At 30.5% G+C, this 22,830-nt stretch overlaps 1 protein-coding gene across 2 annotated transcripts in view; it reads right to left on the bottom strand.

Annotated features, from left to right (window-relative positions):
- The window catches only part of LOC142328018 (condensin-2 complex subunit H2-like), a 76,967-nt gene that overhangs the window by 13,119 nt on the left and 41,018 nt on the right, over positions 1-22,830 (bottom strand). For both annotated transcript variants that reach the window (XM_075371459.1, XM_075371458.1), the window contains 5 exons: positions 21,260-21,360; positions 15,384-15,561; positions 13,442-13,598; positions 7,997-8,189; positions 2,376-2,414 (listed from right to left, as the gene is read on the bottom strand). In XM_075371459.1, the coding sequence (XP_075227574.1) occupies positions 2,376-2,414; positions 7,997-8,189; positions 13,442-13,598; positions 15,384-15,561; positions 21,260-21,360 (668 nt within the window). The remainder of the gene's footprint in view (positions 1-2,375; positions 2,415-7,996; positions 8,190-13,441; positions 13,599-15,383; positions 15,562-21,259; positions 21,361-22,830) is intronic.

Here is a 22,830-nt window from a genome sequence, read left to right on the forward strand (position 1 = left end):
AAGCCTGATATTTGGGTTCCTCATGATTTGAAAGAGACTAACTTAATGGAACAAATCAATGTTTGCAATATGCATCTCAAACACAATGAAGTAGATCCTTTTTTAAATGAATCATCACCAGTCGATTGTCTACAATAACCCCAATGAAACGATCATTGTCCAAGCATGATAAATCAGCACAAGCCAGACCGAATGTTGAATTGCATAAAAAAATCATGCTGCCAGTTTGGAGCGATTCAAAAGGTGTCTGAATAGTAAAACGTTCACTAATGATTATGACCTCAAATTGCACTTGGTTCAGTTTTTTGCTGATAAGGAATAGAAGATCTATAAAAAGTAATCATGAAAAAGATAGCAAAAGGATATAATGAAAAGATATCAGACAAAACTGAAAATATATAACTGATTAAAGTTCATTCTTTGTATAAAAAATTTGAGTTTTATTTCACACTACAAAACTAAAATTACTTTTTTACAAACCCAATACTTTAAAAAAAGCAATACAGATAATAATAATTTAAATGAACAACAAATATGATAATGCTATAAAAAAAACTGTAACTTGAAAAACAGATTAAAACTTCAACAAGTTAAAAGTAAAACTTTCTTGAAGAGTATAATTCCATTTTATGGATTTATGGATGAACAATTCTGTACTTATGATTTGAATCGACACAAAAAACTACCTTTAAAAGATGGGCAAATCAAAAGTTTTAACAAAAAAAAAATAAATAAATGGATCAATCCATTTGAAGTGGCACAAAAAAAAAGCTGGTTGCTTGACCAATTAAAAAAAAACTGAAACTTACCCACTTGTTACTATTTTTTTTAGATTTTTTATTTAAGCAGTTTACCTGTGGCAGCCATTTTTGTTACGGTGTTAATAAAAAAGTTATAACCCCTCAAAAATCATGAAGAACCTGTTAAAAGCGATACCATTTTTTGACACTAAATAAGTGCTCCAAGGTGCTTTCTTGTCTTCTTTGCACTTTACATTTTTTATATATGTTTTACAATTAGCCCCTATGTTATTGAAGCTGATGTTTTCTATATTTTTAAAATAAGTTTTTTTTTTAATTGTTAATGATAGGTCATAATTTAATGATAACTTAACCAATACCAGCAACCTAATACAATTTTGATTCAAAAATGCTTGTAAAACTTACACAAACTGAAATCTAAATGAATAGCCTACATCTTTTTTCAAAAATTCATTTTTATTCTTATATTGGTTTATTTTTGTGAACACTATCAAAGAAAAAATAAATTGTAGCAAAATTTTAATTATTCTTCAATGAAATAGCCTGTTTTTGTAGCCACAACAGTTTATTATTTAGGGTGGTTAACCAACAGCTGTGACATATATCTCTTCTGATAATTCTCTTGAAATTGTGTGAGAACAACTTATCACTGTAGTTAGTTCAAGTGATGACATCTTTCTCAGTATTTTGCAGATCAGTACCCACACTTTGTCTTGTTGAGACTATCCAGGAACTAAATTTAAAATTGAAAAAAAAATGTGTTGAAAAAAAAAAACACTAGTGGCTTCAGAATTAACAAGTAAAAAAATAAGTTGTTGGTTTTCATCACTAAATTCACAAATTTTAATGAGTTCTTTTGGCACTGTTTTATGACAATCTTCATTCACATTAATTCCTATAAAACATTGTTCTTCCATTCTTTTATGTTAAATTACTTGATAAATAATGTAAAAGTTACAGACTGACCAGTCTGTAACTGCAAGGCTAAATGATGAAACAAGGATAAATGAGCATGTTGCAACATGAATTTCCTGACTGGAAATGACTTCAAGCGCCTGTTGTAACATGAACACTGCAGTTGAATGGTTCAAACAAGTCTATTTCAACTATAGTAATAGACATTAAAATATTAAAGTGCCAAGAAACCATCATGGAGCACTTATTTCACGAGTCAAAATGGTATCGCTTTTAACAGGTTTTTCATGATTTTTGTGAGGTTATAACTTTTTTATTAGTACAATACACAAGAAACATTTTTATTTGCCATAAACATCTACAAAAACACTGCAAGTTGTGCAAATTTGAGGTTTTTATCACCAGCCCCATCACAAGTTATTTGAAGCCAAAATTTGAATTTTTAAAAAAAATTAGTTTTCAAAAATTCATAAAATTTTAGGGGTAAGTATATCACCTTTAATATTATTTATGGTAAAACTACTAACATATACCTATATATAAAAAAAATCATTCAAAAAATTATTCAACCCAATAATCCCAATAAATGAAATATTCTTGAACTGGAATGTATCAAATTGTTCAACTGAAAGTACCACTCTCTATCAAAAAGCAAATGAATACTGCAAAAAAAGGGAATTAATAAAATTGTTTACATACCTCCTTCAAATTCCTTTGATGCTTCATTAATGACCAATTCTGAAAAAAAGTTAACAATGAAATACCAGATTCAAAAAATCTTTCTATATTCAAGGTGTAACCTCTTTAATATAAATATGATTTCTGGATGCAACATTCAAAAGAAAATTTACAACAATTTTGAATGTAGAAATAAATAAAGATTTTACCACAGAAATAGTAGGTAAAATTATATAACTTAAATAAATTGTACTATAAAGAAAATATATTTAGGCATCATATCTTGTTTTATAATAAGGCAAACTGTATAATGAAAAATGGTTACAAAAATACACTCAATAGCACACTAAATTTAAATAGGTTAGATTACTGGGAAAAGATTAACATAGTGATGCTGAAATTCAGCTGTATTTCTTAACTAGTAAATTTTCTATAAACAATGAAACTAGTATTCATATGAAGATAAATTTAAAAAAATGTATTGTTGCAGAAATGAGCAAAGTTTTTAATTCTATTTAAAAAACCCCAAGTGATATAAAATAAGTCTGAGATTGTCTTCTGTATACCTTGAGCTAATGGAAAGGATATTTTCTTTGATGAATGTGTGAAAAAAAATTATAAAATCCTTAATTGTAATTAATTTAGTTTATGCATATTCAATAATTAATTATGATGTCCTCAACAAAACTTTAAAATCTGGAAAGCATTCATTATATAAGGAGAATGTTGCTGGGCTATACTCTAAAAATAATTAATAAAGACTAAAAAATTAAAATTTTTATTAATTAATCATAAAACTATATTATATTAACATATAATAAATAAAATTTTGAGTGACAGAAAGGAAGAAATAATTATTTCTTCTTTCCTGCCACTACAGATTTCATTACGGTATTCTCATTTTAGATCTAAAAATATGGCCTAAAAATATGAGGGTAGCCTCATTTTAATAAAAACAAAATAAAAATCATAAAGTACACACACACACACACACACACACACACACACATATTCTTATATATATATAATTTGTGTGTGTATGTGTATAATATACAGAGTGATTCCAAATTCCACGACATAAGCGTGTTTTCCGACAAACCTTTGTATTTTACCCTGTTTTTCTTAAAAGCTAAGTGAGATAGAGGTCTTGAACCACTTTAATTCAATTTCTTAGATCAAAAACCATAAGAAAGCACCAAATTTACTCCTAGAATTGTAACCTAAGAATTTTAGTACAGTTTAATTTCACAGAGGGAGCAGAAAGCAGGGCTAAATATTTTGTGAGCCGAAACTTGCTAATGAACTGTTGTCTGACCTGAAAACAGTAAACAGTAAAATCCTATAATATATTTCTGACATAATAACTGGTAACTGAAATCCCATAGATAGGTATTTTTTGTGTATAATATTTATTAAATTCAAAATAGTTCTGTTGACATGTATTTCTTATGATAGTGATACCTTTAATAAATTTTTAATCTTCTTGGTTACTTTTTAATTTATTTATTATTTTTATGATATGTTCTACAAGTATGACAGGATATATGTTAATTCTGTTATAACTAATCATTCTAGTGTCTTAATTTATATTTAAGCTATTTAATTTATTTATTAGTTTATAACCATTTTTTATATTACATATATTAGGTAAATTCATTTTATTCCTAAGAATGTTGTCTATTATTTTGGATATAATATAACAGGGGACAGATTTAAAACTTATTAAAGGTTGCATTGGGATGTTTAATTTATGAATTTTTGGTAGTCCAGTTAATTTAGGGCAATCACTTCAAAATTATATAATCTTTTCTACAAGTAACAAAAAGTTTAATAAAAAAATCTGATTAATTTTTAATTATAATAATTTAAAATATCATTCTAAATTATATCCTTCTGAACTGATTGGTCCTAAATTAACTGATATAAACAATAAACATTTCTGATATTAACACAAATTTAGAACTATTAGAAACGAATACTTCTAATTTTTGTCATAAAGATGACAAAATTAAATATTAGAAAAATATTACATATATAAATATTTTAAAAAATTGACAGTGTTTGAGAGAGATGTTCTTATAAAAACTGCACAGATGTAAATTACTGCATTCATGTAAATTAATATACAATTATCATTATTTTAGAATTTTTATTTTTATAATGCAATAACGGAATTATTTTAATCATTTCTGAGGATGTGGGATCTCACGAAAACACTCTTACGAATATTAAGGTAAGATATGTTTTATCTCAACATTCTGTACTGGGTGGTTTACTTAATAGAATTTAACAGTACAGAGGAATAATATAAATCTTAAAAAAGATTAATTTCAATAAAGTAAAATATATATATATATATTAAAAATTAATTGAAAATCCAACCACCAAAATACAGTAACAGATAAACTCAAAAAACTAACACCAAAATTGGTTTTGCATCAGCTGGTATACAGTTCTACAATCATCAATCAAATTAAAAATTTATATTTTATTTATCAATTAAAAATAAAATTGTAGTTTTATTTACATATTGAATTTAGAAGTTGATTTTAGTGTTTATTGAGTTTCATATGTATAAAAATATAATAGTTTGTATTAAAAATTATTTATTTAAAAACAAAATAAAATGAATATTTAAATAAATGGTGTCTAAAACATGTACTTTGTGTGCCATACAGGTAAAGTAATGTTATACCAGTTTCTTGTATACCACAGAGGGTCATTTAATAATTAAAGGCAAATAGCTGTGGAGGAAAAACTACTTAAGAGGGTTATGATACTTTCAACAGAATAAGAGTTGGTAACTGTGTTATGACTTTTGACCAATTGTTTAAGTAATTGTGTTTTGCTTATAACCTCAACATCTCATTTTATCACAGTGAGCTTTCTTGAGCAAATTAGTTGAACTGCGTGCAGTGATACATTTTTTTCTTTCTGAAAGTGAAAAACCAGTTAACATTTACTCATGACCTAACAACATGGACAAATTTGTACGAAACTGCAGAAAATTTTACAAGCAGATAGAAAAATTTTAAAACAGCTGAACTACAGTGACGGATGAGCACAGTTCTGGACATCCAAACTCGCATAGATTCTCTCATCCAAGAAGACCAACGGATTACAACAGAAATTATAGCTGAATAATTATAAGTACTTGTGCATACAGTTCATAAAATTATCACCAACAAGCTCAAGTACTGTAAAACAAGCACAAGATGGGTTCCAAGAGAGTTGACAGATCAGCATAAGAAGATAAGACTTAGCATGTGCACAGAGCTGAAACAATAGTATCAGCAGGAAGGTGATGATTTTTTTGTACAGTATTCTAATCTGTGATGAAACATGGATTTACCATTATGACTCAGAATCAAAAACACAGAACATGGAGTTGAAGCACAAGAGTTCACCTATCAAGAAAAAATGTTGAACCCAAACATCACCAGGAAAAATCAAGATGACAATCTTCTGGAATGCAAAAGGCCCAATTTTTGTTGATTTTCTAAAAGATCAGCAGTCAATAAGAAGTGTATACAATGTGATATGCTTTTCAACAAAGTAAAGCCAGCAATGCTGAAAAAACACCCTGGATCTCAGTCCAAAGATATCATTCTGCTTCATAACAGCTGGCCTCTCATGTAGCTAAGGTAACTCGAAAAACTATTGACAAACTGCAATGAGAAGTACTACTTCACCCTCAATACAATCCTTAATTGGCTCTATTGAATTTTGGCTTATTTGATCCAGAGGCGCTACATGGTAAGATGTTTAATGGCAATGACAACATAAAAGAAAGTGTGCTAAACTGGCTGTAACATCAAGAAAGATTTCTTTTTAACAAGCATAAATAAGCTGATTTAGAGATTAGACAAGTATATTAATTTTGCTAGAGATTATGTGGAAAAGAGGAATAAAGTGACATTGATTGAATAAACCACTTTACCTTCAAAAAATCTTGTATTTTTAATTATTGTATGACCCTTGCATTATGCTTGAGATTATTGTCTACTTGAAATTATAGTTCCTGTTAAAAGTTTATACAATAGTGGTATAGTACAAAATCTAAATATGGTTTATTAAAGTTTCACCTGCTTTTGATAAGATTTACTCTACAAGCTGTTTTTTGTTTGTTACCCTACAGACTATTCTCAACATTCTAATATTCACATTAATTTTCTTTTTCAAAAACACCAAAATCATTAAAGATGTAAGAAGGAAAAACGTTTACACACAACAAATGATATACATATTCCCTACCTGTATGGTCTAGAAATGGATAAAGCAAGTACTTAAGCAATAAGAAAAAATAATTTAGCAAATTACATCCTAGCAGAAAATAATATTATTAAATTAACTTTATTCACTTAATATTTTATTTTTTATTTCACATTTAGTTATTTTGCAGCTCTCCTTCATCAAAAGTTTTAATGTGGAATCAAATTAAAAATATAGGAGTAATTTACAATGTTATAAAGAGGTATGTTTACCAACTTGGTCACTGATATAAATAAAATATAAACTATTCTATTGCTACTGCAATCTATGGCAGATAATAAACTATTTATCTTTATATTTCAATTTCGACTATTGTAGTTAAATTATAAATATTTTGTATAGATGATACAAAATTTATTATAAAACACCCATCACATCCTAGAATGCACTTTTTTGCAAATATAGAAGTCTCGGTCATTTTCAAGATTATTTAATTGAAATGGTTCTCACAGAGCGATTAATAAGGGTTAGATGAAAATATGTTAAAATATTATATCTTTATTACCATCAACTGATTCTTTAATAGCTATAAAATCTTTATTTTACAGAAAATGATATACAAGTATTGTTTTATATATTTTATGTAGAAAAAATTGATGATTATTTACAATTTTTTTTTTTTTTGACAGCATAGCAATATAGCAAATCCATCAGTTAATTTATATTGCACTTATAATAACATCTAAATGTTAAAATTAATTAATAGAATTTCATGAGTATTATAATGATTATTATCTAAGATAGTGATTCCCAAACTGTGTGCTGTGGGGCCCCAGAGAACTGAAGCCTCTTCACAGGGGTGCCGTGAAATATTGTAGCTTCATAATTAATTGAACCAAGACATTTATAATTATTAATTTAATGTTAATAAAATAAAAATAAAAAAATAAAAATGAAGATACAATAGTTTTATTTATTTTTATATCTTACTTATGAGTAGTCATACTTTTATTTAGGGTAGGGCACTATGAAAACTTTTAATTGAAAAAGGGTGTCGTGGCTTGGAAAAGTTTAGGAAGCACTGACATAAGATACAGTAGAGTAGATAATCAATAGCTAATACAAAAAAAATACATGATTACCATTAAAAACATAAAATAAGGATAATGTGAAATACAATATCACTATGTGCTGTTTAATAGTGTACTTAAAATGATAGATAAACGTAAAAAATTTTAAAAAGAAAATGCATTGTAAAATTTTGAGAGTTATTGGGAATATAAATACTCAAAAATTTTTATGTAACTGTTTGAAAAGAATTTAGAGAAATCAAAATATAACTTAAAATTTCAATAAATATTCATATTTTACAATCAGTAATGTTCATTATTTTATTTTTTACATAATACAAATAAGAAAAAAAAACATACCCTGATATGCTTTATTTCGTCTAAGAAGAACTTGTCTTTTTAGTTGGTTTTCATTAAATATGATTTTTAATAATTCATATGCTTGAAGATATTTATTTGATCTGTCAGCTTTTAAATGTTTGTCAATAAGTAGATTAATTGTTAAATATGAATTAACTTCTATTTCTAATTCTGTTCTTTTGCGTTTCCTGTTCTGAAATTCAGATAAACAGAAATAATGATATAATTTTTTTTAAAGATCCATTTAACAGAGACATTTCTGTTACAACACAGAAAACACAATTTGCTCACAATCTTGAACAGATCATGGAACACCATCACCTGTAAATAAGGACCAACTAGGTGTACTTAAGATACTGATGAAAAGTGCTAAATAATTATTTCTTCACAATTACATTATGATACATTACACAATATGAAATCAATTAAGTTACACAATATGAATGTAATTAAGTAAAAATACAAGAAATACATTAATACTTTTAAAAATTTACATTTTTCTGATATTTATAGTACAAACAACCCAGTACAGAGTAAATTTTTATACAAATGCTTTTCGTGCATAGTACACACATACTCACAAATGTAATGAGTATATGAGGCTTGATCAAAAAGTAACAAGAATCTTTCATTTTCTTAGAAAGTATTTTGTCAATCTTCTTCAATGTTTATCCTGTATTTACTCAATCTTCAATGTTTATCTTATCCCCTTTAAAGTAGTCCCACAGTGATGTACTTGACACTTGCCAACAAAGCTTCCAGTTTGTAAAACACTGGTGAAACGCATCTTTAAGTATTGCCTTTATCACATTTATTGTTGAAAAACATTGCCCCTTTAGTGTCCTTTTAAGTTTGGGAAATAAGAAAAAGTCACAGAGAGTCATGTCTAGAGAATACAGTGGTTGCGGCATTACAACAGTGTTATGATTCACCAAGAACTGTTGGATAAGTAAAGTAGTAAGCGCCAGTACATTGTGGTGCAAAATCAAGTTTGTCAATTTTTCCTTGCAGACAGTGTAACCTTGCGATAGGAATTTATGATTCAACTACAATGTAATTGTAGTTCGAAGAAAAGTAAGAAGGACCTACATATTTGACCAGACTTGACATGCATTTTTACTTTTGGCTCCTCAGACAGTTGAGCCTTTGTCTTGACTTAATAGCCATACATCCACATTTTGCAACTATTTATGATGTGTTTGAGCAAGTCTAGGTCATTAGCAACATCAGTAAGCATTTGATCAGCGAGATTACATGATGCTATTTTTGTTGAAAATTTAGCATTGTCAGAACAAATATGGCTGCCACCCATTTCATGTTCAAAACATTAGTAAAAATCACTTCGCATGAGCTGTATGAAATTCTTATTTCTTCAGCAACCTCTCTAAAGGTGAGTTTGTGATTAGCAGGCAAAACCTCTAACTTTTTGACATTTTCATCAGTGACTGATCTGCTAGGATGCCCGCACCTTGCAACATGTTTAATGTCTTCTTGAAAGTGTTTGTACCAACCACTCATAAATTAGCAATTGTAACATAATGTCATTGCCAAATGCCTTAATGTTTTAAACGCTTCGCTGCACTTAATTCCATTTTTAACGCAAAATTTCAGACAAATTCTGGTAGCTGATTGAGGATGATGCCATTCACTTGACTGCCATTTCCTACCTGGCATGTAATATGAAATCCATGTTTCATCGCAAGTAATAATTGAATTAAGGAACTCATCACTTTTTTCTGTGTAGCGCATCAAAAATTCCAAACCAGATCCCATTCGGATTTTTTTGTGATGTTCTGTTAAGACATGCAGCACCCAATGTGCACAAACCTTTCTTAAGCCTAAATGGTCATGAATAATGCGACCAATAACAGCTCTTGAAACATCAGGAAAAAGAAGGGCTAGGTCGGAAATTGCTGAGCAACGATCTTGTCTGACTTTATCAACGCATTTCAATAAGTCCTCGGTCATTATCGAGAGCCTCCCCAAACATTCTTCATCATGCACATTAATTCTGTTATTTCTAAACCTTTCACACACTTTTCAAATGTTTCTTTCACTCATTACATTATCACTGTACATGGCAACCAACTGCCTATGGATTTCAGCTGGCTTAACATTTTGATGGTTTAAAAAACAAATGACTCCACGTATTTCAGTCAGCGGCGACATTGATTTTCCTATTCATTTTATAATGTAATAACTTATACATAATCAAAGGTACTGTAACGTGACAACTTACAGACAACAATGCTGTGTGTACATTACTAGCATTGCCATGAATGACACAAACTCACCAACCTTAGGACAGAAATCTCCCAGCGGTTTTTACTTTAAATATTCCTCGTAAATTAGTTGGATTCAAGCAGATCTTTACTGGAGATGATTAGGATAAGAAGAGGAAGGCCAAGGAGATGGCCTGGTCGGGTACGGTTGTTGAGGATTTAAAAAGTTATAGAAAGAGGACGGGAGGGTTGTTAGATAGAAAACTGGAGGTTCATGATAGATTACAGCCAAGATAAGCAAGTATATATTACAGTTTATGGTTTGATATTTAACCATGGTTATATAACGGCTTTGGCATCAAACCACATACTTTTTAAATGTATTACACTACAGTACATACCTTAACAAATAAAGTTTAACAGATAAAAAAAAAATTAAATGTCATTTATATTTTATACTTGCTTAACTCAAAATAAATAAATAATTATAATAAAGCTTTGTAAAATTATTCCTTAAATATTATAAGAAAGTAGAAAATAGAATAAATTTTATCGAACCTGCCCAATTATATCAATTTTACATAAGCTTGCTTTTCAATTTTATTATGACGTTCATATTTGTCTCTAAACTGGTCAGAGAACAGATGTGAAAAGATGTATTATGAATCAACATGAAATATATAATTTTCTAATTGCACATCTAATAAATTTGGCCCTTCCATGTTATATTTATGGTTCTGCCAATGCCAGAATAACTATTCAAACCTCTCAAAATCAAATGAACAATTTTTTTTAATTAGCAAAGTTTCAATTTTAGAGGTTGAATAAACCAAAAGTTGAATGAAAAACTGGTAATGAATTTACTGAAATTTATAAAATACTGAATTGTATATTTTTTCTGCTAACAAGTTTTATACGTATTGTACAAATATAATAAAAAAATTTTGAAAAACAAGTTCGCAGAGCACTTTAAAGTTCATAATGTACAAGAGCTACACAAAATGATGCATATAAAGATACGATAGTATAGTACATAATTAAAAATTCAAAACCATTCTTAAAGTACAAAGGACATAACAGCAGAAAAAATATCAAAGTAAAAAATAATGCATTACTACATAAAATAAAGTATAGGTAATTACTAGAAATAAAATTAATTACTTATAAACAAATTAAATTAACTTAGTCTTATCTATCTACTTGGATCTTATTATTACTTGAACATGTCAAGAAAGAAAAACTCATAAAATGAAATGCACTTTGTGGCAACGGATCTGAAACAGTCATGCCAAACCCTTAGAAATTAAAAAAATAAAATTACATATACACATTTAAAAAAAATAAAAATTGATAAACTTTTATTTCATTAACAACTTCTAATATTTTTCTTTTTTTTTATTGTTATTATTGAATTATTATTTATCGCGAAACTTTTTTTTACAATCGAAGGTTAATAATTTAATAAATCAATATACTTAAATTAAAAAAAAAGTTAAAAAAGAGATGAAGTCTGATTCAAACCGATGTGCCCTTGTAAGATCAAAATATTTCATTAATTAAAATTTTATTCGGCTGTAACTCAGGAACCAATGAAAATAAGTATCACTTATGATATATTGTTGAAAAGCTCTCAATGAAGGCTTAATACTGAAGTTAAAAGTCCAAAAAATCCAAATTTTTTCGGCTTTTTTAAACACTTTTGGTTCAGTTGATTGCAATCAAAAGGAGAGGTGCAACTAGATGTTACAACAGTCCTAAATCCAAAATTTCAACATCCTAACTGTTTTTGAGTTATGCATACATACATATATATATAGACATCACACCAAAACTAGTCAAAATGGATTCATGGATATTTCCATTGGAATCTAAAAACCAAAGTTTTTCACCATTACAATACTTCCTTTAATTTGTACAAGGAAGTAAAAATATGTCAAATTAATTTCCTCATCCGAGATTTCTTTTTAATTAAGAGGATCAATTTTTAATAACGTATAAGGGAACAAACATATCTTAGGCAAACAAACATTTTCATTATCCAATGGTATAAAATTTGAATACTGGATGTTTATATTATAGAGAAAGAGAATTGTGAAGAATTTTGGCATGACTTAGGAATATTCTTGAATATAAAAATTCATGATAAACCAATAAAAAAAAAAAAAAAAAAAACAATAGAGAATTTAGAAAACGTTACATCAGATTTTGGAACATCTCTATGAAAGATGGTTTCAAAATTCAATCATACTGCAAACCACATAAAAGTGGATTGTATAGACTAATAAATAATTCCAAGTTAACCAGATACATAAAAATGTTAAGACTGGGTGAACAGTGAAAAATACCAATTATACCAGATCAATCGATTTTAATAAACGGCTGTGGAAAATTGAGAAAAATGACAATCAAATATTTCAGCTGTTGGATAATATAAAAATGGAGAGCAAAATGGTAATAATGACTGACAACAATGCGAGGAAGATATGTTCAATCTGTTAAAAACATGAACTGACAGTCTGAAAAACAAATATCAAATTTTGAACTGTCAAGAGAAGTATGATAAAGATAGACAAGGACTAGACAGTACAGGGAAATCTGTGCAACACCGTGAACATCTTGTTGAAAAGAAGACGTTTTAAATCATGAAAAGATGTGCATGTCATGAAGCATTAAAATAAAAACTGCTTCTGATTTTGTAGAGAATTAGATTTATCCTAGAAAGAGTAAGCTTTTGTAGAAAACTAAAGTTAAAATGAATAAACACTTTAAGAATAAACAAATTGCAAGCAAGCACATGAGACATGAACAGCAGTATACTTAACTATACTTCAAATCAAATGCATACGCATAACTACTTGTTCACATATTTCTAAAAATACTAACACATAAAAATGTTCAGTTGAAAGTAAACATTTTTTTCACAAGCATTTGAAATGTTTTGAATTATTCTCCTAATTTAATTCAAATTAAGGATGATTTTTCAAAGAGAAAGGTCAGACTGAATTTCAAATTAAGGTTTCACTGCAATTCTAAAACAGATTAATTTTACTGTGAAATTTCTTGGAAATTTTAGACAGCATCTCACATATAAATTTTCTCAACTTTACATCATAAAAACAACACTTTCACTGCTTTAATTCTTCATTGCAACTAATTTTAAAATAAAGACCATTTAACGAACCAAAATTAAAATTAAAACTTACAAACTGAAATGAATGATTACCTCTCTTCCTGTTTTTGCAGATTCTTGAAGTGCCTCAGGAACTTTAACTACATTTTTTTTTCTTGCAACTTTTTCAGGCATATTTACATCAAATGCAACAGGTTCCCATGCTTTTTTCTTGATATCTTCTAAATTAACTATATTTTCTTTACGTGCCCTTTAAATATTATAATAAAAATCCATTAGTATAATATCAAGTCATAGTTCTTAATTATAGCTGTATAAATTAATTTTATGATGATAAAATGCAATAAAAATTGATTTTATAGCAATATTTATGTTCAGAAGTTACCAATTTGAATGTATACTTTTTTGATTGTTATATTTACTATTACCTACTAAAGTAATGTCTGATTTTAGAATAAAATAAACTGATAAAATATTTTTACAATAAGAAATAATTACTGTAATTTTTTATAAGACTTTTTTTTTTATAAGAAGAGAAGCCTTAAAAAAGTAACACTCAAGATATAAAAATATGGAAAAAGTATCCAAATTCCTTAACGGACAGAGATGGAAAATATTTCATGAGATTACTGAGCATCACTACCAGTAACACATGGATGCTATGGCAAAGCAATGATTTTGTTCAGAATTACTGAGCAAAACATGATACAAGTAGCCATAACAATCATAAAATTTCATGTTTTCATGAGATTCTTTCAGTACGTAATGGACTAACATGATGAAGTTACTTTATTACTAACGTTTTGCAGAAAAAGGAATTTATTATAAACAAGACAAAGAAACATATGGATATCAGCCACTATTTGAATTATGTTTTTATAACGCTCTCAGCTATTAGAATCAATGATTTATGGCCGTTCGGTGAAGAAGTAAAATTAAGTGTGATTATACTGGATTTAGCATAAGCATTAGTTTTTCAAACCAAGAGGTTACCATAAAAACATTAGTGGTGGCTACAAAATGATGTATTAGAAAACAAGAATTTTTTATTGTATTAGAATTGAATCAATGTCAACTGATTTTAGTCACTCAATCTAAGGATTATGATTTCATTATATAAACATTAAAAAAAATATATTTATGCAGTGTAACACACCATGGTGAACAAGTAATTTTACTATAGAAAATATAATTTTATTCTAAACTAGCTGGCCTGGTAATGCTTCATTATTGCTAGAGTTGAGTATATATATATATATATATATATTAAACAAACACAATGAAGGTTTGATAAAACATTAAAAAACTGAACATTACAGAACATCACAAAATTTATTTAACCTTCCCTTTTTTCAATTCTTCCCTTTTTCACAAAAATATTTCTTTTTACCTAACTGTTGTATATTCAGAGTATGAGCCAAATCAGACCATAAATTCAATTTTTTGAAATATCATGATCCCGGTGCTACCAAGCAAGTCCATTTTTTGCAAAAATATTTCTTTTCATGTAATTAATATATATATATTCTGAATATGAGCCTAATCGGACCATAAATACAATTTTTTGAAATATCATGATCCCGGTGCTACCAAGCAAGTCCATTTTTTGCAAAAATATTTCTTTTCATGTAATTAATATATATATATTCTGAATATGAGCCTAATCGGACCATAAATACAATTTTCTGAAATATCTCAACCCCAGTCCCACCTAGTAGATCCCTTTTTTGAAAAAATATTTATTTTCATGTATTTAATAGATATTCTGAATAGAAACCAAATTGGACCATAAATAAATTTTTTTGAAATATCTTGACTCCTGTGCCACGTAGCGGGTCTAAACTATTCAGAAACCTTCACGGGCGTGCGCACAACAACTCAGAAAAGTTTCATCACATTCGGATGAATGGTATAGGAATGCATACAGGACAAACAAACATTCATTTATATATATATATATACACGGTTATAATAAAATACAGCATAAAAATATATGTATTATACAACACTATGGATTATAATTGAAAATCCTTACATTCTTTGAGCACCAGCTTCAAATTCATTTTCAGCAATACATTCAGAAATAGGCACATCTTCACTATTTTCAGGAGGTGTTGGGAAAATGTTTTCATTACTTATATGAAAATCATTATCGATGCCACAAGTGAGATCAACATCAGCAGGACTATCTGATATATCTGCTTCCATCTCACCTATTTATAAAAAAAAAATTAATAAATTCAAATGACAAAAATAAATATATAAATGCTGTTTGAAATAAAGAAAACACTATCACAACTAAATTAATCTTTATAAATAATACTAATATTAATATATAAATAGAGCTTTTTCTACAGTGCTTTTTCAGCCAGATTGCAGATCTGTAATCATAATATCTCTGATTAAAAGAAATGATACGCTGACAATTATTAAATAATGGCTTATACTTACAGTAAAACATCCTAATAGATACTTTTAATAGCTTCACATAAATCATGAATTAATATCTAACAGTAATAATGCTGACATATTATCAATCAATTTATCTTTGTAGTGGTTTTTTATCACTGAAATACTATAGCGTGGAAATGTTCATCACTCACAGTTTCAAAGTTTGATGGAAAGATATCCAGATTTGAATGAAAGAAATGAGGGTTTCTGTAAAGTATTACATCCACTGCTCTGTGTGAATTAATAAACTTATTCACAACTTCCTGAAAAGTTTTTTGTTATTAACAACTAGAAAACCTTTGATTGTTTAAGTACTGTCCAATCAGCAAGCTCTGCATCATTTAATCAATCTTTTTTGATCAGTTCCTGATTAGATCTTTTTTATGCTTTCTTTCGCTCATGTTTGCAAATTTTAGTTTATGGAAAACATGACTGTCCTTCACGATGATAAATAATTTTAATTAATCTCAATTTGATGTGAAGGGTCAGAAAAATATATTCTTTCAGTTTTAAGTAGGAGCTCATGGGTAACATTTTTTATCCAGTTAGATCATCTCACTTCTTCCACTACTTCTCAACATAATATTGATCCTGAGCCAATTTATTCCAATCTTAAATAAAGTAACAGTTCTTAGTGCATTCTAACTAAGTAGCTAACAAAAGAGCTATTACTTTTAAATTCTCACACACACACACACACACACACTCTCCATACATACTTTCTATAATTTATTGTTTCAATAACTGCTTTTATGACACTGTAAGTCTCGTTTCAGATTCATAGCCAAACTGACTGGTGTAGAGGGATAATATATTTCCATCCTGAAACACAACCACTTTCAAACTGCAATTAGACAAACCTACAAAAAAGATGCCTCCACTAAGTTTTATCAGCTTGCCCGAATTGCAGAATAAGATCATTGATGCTAAGAAAACTCTTTCTGTTGGTTACAAAATACTGAAATTTTTTAAATACTTTAGTATATTCCAGTCTTGCATCTTGATTCAAATAGTTGAGCTTGATTTTTGTGTTTAAATTTGTAATCAAACTGATCTCTGTGGCAGAGTAGTAGCGTCTCAGCCTTTCACACGGAGGTCCCAGGTTCAAATCCTGGTCAGGCATGGTATTTTTCATACCCTACAAAATTCAATTTGCATAACCCACACACAAGCTTCAAGCTTATGTGGTGATATCGTCTAAAACCTCCTCTATGAATCATGAGACCTTGCCGTTGGTGAGGGGGCTTGAGTGCTCAGGGATACAGAGTAGCTGGACCGAAGGTGCAACCATATCGGAGAGGTATCTGTTGAGAGCCAGACTAAGGAATGATTCCTGAAAGAGGGCAGCAGCTCTTTCAGTAGTTGTTAGGGGCATGAGTCAGGACGACATAAACAGCCGTATCAACATCACTCAGTCCTCTGAGTACTGCGCAGCTGAGAGCAATGGAAAACTACAGCTGCTTTTTTTCCAAGAAAATGTGGCTCTCTGCATTTTCACATAGCAATAATGGAGGCGCCTTCCTTGGTAAAATATTCCGGAGGTAAAATAGTCCCCCGTTTGGATCTCCGGGTGGGGACTACTAAGGAAGGGGTCACCAGAAAATTAAAAAATAACATTCTACGAGTCGGAGCGTGGAATGTTAGAAGCTTGAAAAAGGTTGGTAGGCTAGAAAATTTAAAAAGGGAAATGGGTAGGACAAATGTGGATATAGTAGGAATTAGTGAGGTTCGATGGGAAGAGGAAGGCGACTTTTGGTCAGGTGATTTTAGAGTAATTAACTCAGCGTCAAATAATGGGCAGACAGGAGTAGGTTTCGTGATGAACAAGAAGATAGGGAGGAGAGTGGAGTATTTCAAAACGCACAGCGATAGAATCATTGTAATAAGGATAAAATCAAAACCTAAACCGACAACGATTGTTAACGTCTATATGCCTACAAGCGCCCATGATGATGATGAGGTAGAGTGTTTATACGAAGAGATTGATGAAGCAATTAAACACGTAAAAGGAGATGAAAATTTAATAATAGTTGGAGATTGGAATGCAAGCATTGGAAAGGGCAAGGAAGGAAATATAGTGGGTGAATACGGGCTGGGCAAAAGGAATGAAAGAGGGGACCGACTTATAGAATTTTGCACAAAGTATAATTTAGTAATTGCCAACACCCAATTTAAAAATCATAATAGAAGAATATACACTTGGAAAAAGCCAGGTGATACTGGAAGGTATCAGATAGATTATATCATGGTTAAGCAAAGATTTAGAAATCAACTCGTTGACTGCAAAACTTACCCTGGAGCAGACATTGATAGCGACCATAATTTGGTGATAATGAAATGTAGATTGGGGTTTAAAAACCTGAAGAAAAGGTGTCAGATGAATCGGTGAAATTTAGAGAAGCTTGAGGAAGAGGAGGTAAAGAAGATTTTTGAGGAGGACATCGCAAGAGGTCTGAGTAAAAAAGATAAGGTAGAAAATGTAGAAGAAGAATGGGAGAATGTTAAAAAGGAAATTCTTAAATCAGCAGAAGCAAACTTAGGCGGAATAAAGAGAACCGGTAGAAAACCTTGGGTTTCAGACGATATATTGCAGCTGATGGATGAACGTAGAAAATATAAAAGTGCTAGTGATGAAGAAAGTAAAAGGAACTATCGGAAATTAAGAAATGCTATAAACAGGAAGTGCAAACTGGTGAAAGAAGAGTGGATTAAAGAAAAGTGTTCAGAAGTGGAAAGAGAAATGAACACTGGTAAAATAGACGGAGCATACAGGAAAGTTAAGGAAAATTTTGGGGTACATAAATTAAAATCTAATAATGTGTTAAAGAAAGATGGTACACCAATATATAATACGAAAGGTAAAGTCGATAGATGGGTGGAATATATTGAAGAGTTATACGGAGGAAATGAATTAGAAAATGGTGTTATAGAGGAAGAAGAGGAAGTTGAGGAGGATGAAATGGGAGAAACAATACTGAGATCTGAATTTAAGAGAGCATTAAAAGATTTAAATGGCAGAAAGGCTCCTGGAATAGACGGAATACCTGTAGAATTACTGCGCAGTGCAGGTGAGGAAGCGATTGATAGATTATACAAACTGGTGTGTAATATTTATGAAAATGGGGAATTTCCATCAGACTTCAAAAAAAGTGTTATAGTTATGATACCAAAGAAAGCAGGGGCAGATAAATGTGAAGAATACAGAACAATTAGTTTAACTAGTCATGCATCAAAAATCTTAACTAGAATTTTATACAGAAGAATTGAGAGGAGAGTGGAAGAAGTGTTAGGAGAAGACCAATTTGGTTTCAGGATAAGTATAGGGACAAGGGAAGCAATTTAAGGCCTCAGATTAATAGTAGAAGGAAGATTAAAGAAAAACAAACCAACATACTTGGCGTTTATAGAGCTAGAAAAGGCATTCGATAACGTAGACTGGAATAAAATGTTCGGCATTTTAAAAAAATTAGGGTTCAAATACAGAGATAGAAGAACAATTGCTAACATGTACAGGAACCAAACAGCAACAATAACAATTGAAGAACATAAGAAAGAAGCCCTAATAAGAAAGGGAGTCCGACAAGGATGTTCCCTATCTCCGTTACTTTTTAATCTTTACATGGAACTAGCAGTTAATGATGTTAAAGAACAATTTAGATTCAGAGTAACAGTACAAGGTGAAAAGATAAAGATGCTACGATTTGCTGATGATATAGTAATTCTAGCCGAGAGTAAAAAGGATTTAGAAGAAACAATGAACGGCATAGATGAAGTCCTACGCAAGAACTATCGCATGAAAATAAACAAGAACAAAACAAAAGTAATGAAATGTAGTAGAAATAACAAAGATGGACCGCTGAATGTGAAAATAGGAGGAGAAAAGATTATGGAGGTAGAAGAATTTTGTTATTTGGGAAGTAAAATTACTAAAGATGGACGAAGCAGGAGCGATATAAAATGCCGAATAGCACAAGCTACACGAGCCTTCAGTAAGAAATATAATTTGTTTACATCAAAAATTAATTTAAATGTCAGGAAAAGGTTTTTGAAAGTGTATGTTTGGAGTGTCGCTTTATATGGAAGTGAAACTTGGACAATCGGAGTATCTGAGAAGAAAAGATTAGAAGCTTTTGAAATGTGGTGCTATAGGAGAATGTTAAAAATCAGATGGGTGGATAAAGTGACAAATGAAGAGGTATTGCGGCAAATAGATGAAGAAAGAAGCATTTGGAAAAATATAGTTAAAAGAAGAGACAGACTTATAGGCCACATACTAAGGCATCCTGGAATAGTCGCTTTAATATTGGAAGGACAGGTAGAAGGGAAAAATTGTGTAGGCAGGCCACGTTTGGAGTATGTAAAACAAATTGTTGGGGATGTAGGATGTAGAGGGTATACTGAAATGAAACGACTAGCACTAGATAGGGAATCTTGGAGAGCTGCATCAAACCAGTCAAATGACTGAAGACAAAAAAAAAAAATCGTCTAAAAGAATTCCAATTAAATGAAATATACAAGATATCATTCATTGCATTGTATTTTAAAAACTATCATCTTCCATAATCCCTACTTCCTCATCCATATTTTCAAATGAAAATTTTTCTAGAATCTCGTGCAGGACTTCACTATGAGGTAAAGGTTTAATTATTAATGGCAAAGAGGGATGATATAATACTGTATGCTAAATTTTATAAGGAATTTCAGTCAATCTGGTTAGACAAAAATAACAAATAGGAATATGATTTTTAGGTTCACGTGAAATCTCACAAAAGACTTTTTATGTGATTTCTAACCTTTCTCTTAAAACTCCACAGCTTGTGTATATGAAAAGCCTATGTCTTATCTTGGTCACCTATCTTAGCTGAAGTAAAATGGATAAGCTTTTTTAATTAAAGGTATAATTATCTTAAATAATTTTTTTTAGTAAACTCACCATACCCACATACACGTGCACATACACACACATACCCACACATCAAAAACTAGCCACGTCATTTAGATTTAAGAGGTATAATAAAATCTCTATCTTTTTTTACATTTCTTTATCTGAATTTCACTTTACTGCAATTACTAGTTTTAGTAATTAAAGAAATATTATGAAAATGAGTAAAATGCACACACTTCAGTATATTTTAAAGTACAAAAATGTTCAAATTTGTTACTGGATGTTTTATTGAAAAGATATAATCTCATAGTGTGTGACGTTTAAATTGCCATAAAAAATATACTCATAATGCCACATTAAAGTTTAAAACGATAATATAAAAACATAAAATGTAATACACAAATATCTCTTATTACACCAACATTTTTCAGAAGATAGAATTTTGAAATTTTCCAAAAATGAAGGATGTTGACAAAATCCAACTTCAGTTTATTTTTTTCATTAGAAAAATTACATTCATAAATTGTACATTAGAAAAAGAATTCTGTTCAGTGGTGTAATTTTAAATAACTCACACATATCTTCTAATATGCCACCTTCTTTTCTTCTTCTTTTGGAATGATTATTGACAAATTCTTCATGTAAGGTACCATCAGCGGACACTCTCCAATGTAATCTGAAAATATTTACATAACAATCAAGAGTAACTGCAGCAGATAAAGAGCAGCTGTCTTTAACAACTGCTCTGGGATTTAGGGTATGTAACAATAAACACTAAACTAATTTTACCAACTTACAAGTGCTGAGTTGCTGCTCTGTCTATTTTAATTATACTTGCACATTGGCGGACGCCATCTCAGTGATGCACAGACTTAGGAGGATTGCTCGGAAGGACTATTGGTTGTCTGGCCATCAAATGTATATGGTGTACCGAAGTGTCTTCGAAAGCATAACCTCTTATGCGGCACCCATTTGGGCGCATAGGTTGGATATGAACAGAGCACTTCTTCAGAATTTAAGGAGTGCCCAGTGCAAGCCTTAATTGTATGCACTGATATTTTTAAAACAACCTTCAAAGAGGCTACCACCATATTGGGAAAGGCTCTCCCAATTGATTTAGTGGTGAAAGTTCAGGCAGCCATGTGAAGATTGCGAAGAGGCCGGGAGGCCAAGGTATTTGGAATTCGGTTTCAGGCCGGGCCAGTACCAGAACGGAACGGTGAACACAATGCACCAGATCTAAATTTCATTCAGTTGTCCATCTCCCACTTGTGGAAGAGGCTGCAGAGCCTCGCAATGGAAGCATGGCAGCTGGAATGGGACACCACAACTAAGGAAAGATCCCTGTACAAGTTTATAGGGGATCTGGAGGGATGGTAAGCTTCGAGTTCATTTTTAAGGGGAACGGGTACCCAGGTGTTCACCAACCATAATTTGAACCAATATCTGTTTCGGTTCTGTCTGACAGCTGATGAGCTGTGCATCTGCGGGGAGGTCCAGTCAAACGAACACCTGATGTTTGACTGTCCTGCTCTTGCGAGGGGGGGGACAGAGACTGGACTATCCTAAAACTTAAGAGGTCAAGGGGAAAATTGGCCACTCACAAGCGGCGAGTCAATATGGTGAGAACTGCATTGTCAGACCATGAGGAAGTTCTTTGATGCAGTTGCTTTGTTCAACCGATATCAGTAGTTTACTTAAGGGAAAGGCTCCTACTGCACTGCTGTGGGAAGCTAACCTAGAGATATGTGGCTGACCACCAGCCAATTAATGCTTCAAGTGTTTTAATATGGTGGACAGGTACTTGTTGGCATTCAGCGACCTAGGCGTAGCAGCGAATTCTAGATGAATTAAGTATAATTTATGGATGTCATATATATTTTTAGTAGTTGATACGGTGCACCTATCTCAATTTAGTAAATATATGACAAGTGAGCAGTTGGGACATGTAAGCCGGTGGTGTATGACACTGCGCTTAGTCCACTCATGCTGTTAGGTAAGCTCTAGGAGCTACTTAGGATATGTACAAGGATATCCATATATATATGTACAAGATATGTACAAGCTCTCCACAGTCTACAAGTAAGCTTTCAATAGGGCTTGATCTAAACACATCTGTGGCAAGCCGAAGAAAAGCATGATGTAC

The sequence above is a fragment of the Lycorma delicatula genome, chromosome 7, assembly GCF_047948215.1.
Source record: "Lycorma delicatula isolate Av1 chromosome 7, ASM4794821v1, whole genome shotgun sequence".
Lineage (NCBI taxonomy): Eukaryota > Metazoa > Arthropoda > Insecta > Hemiptera > Fulgoridae > Lycorma > Lycorma delicatula.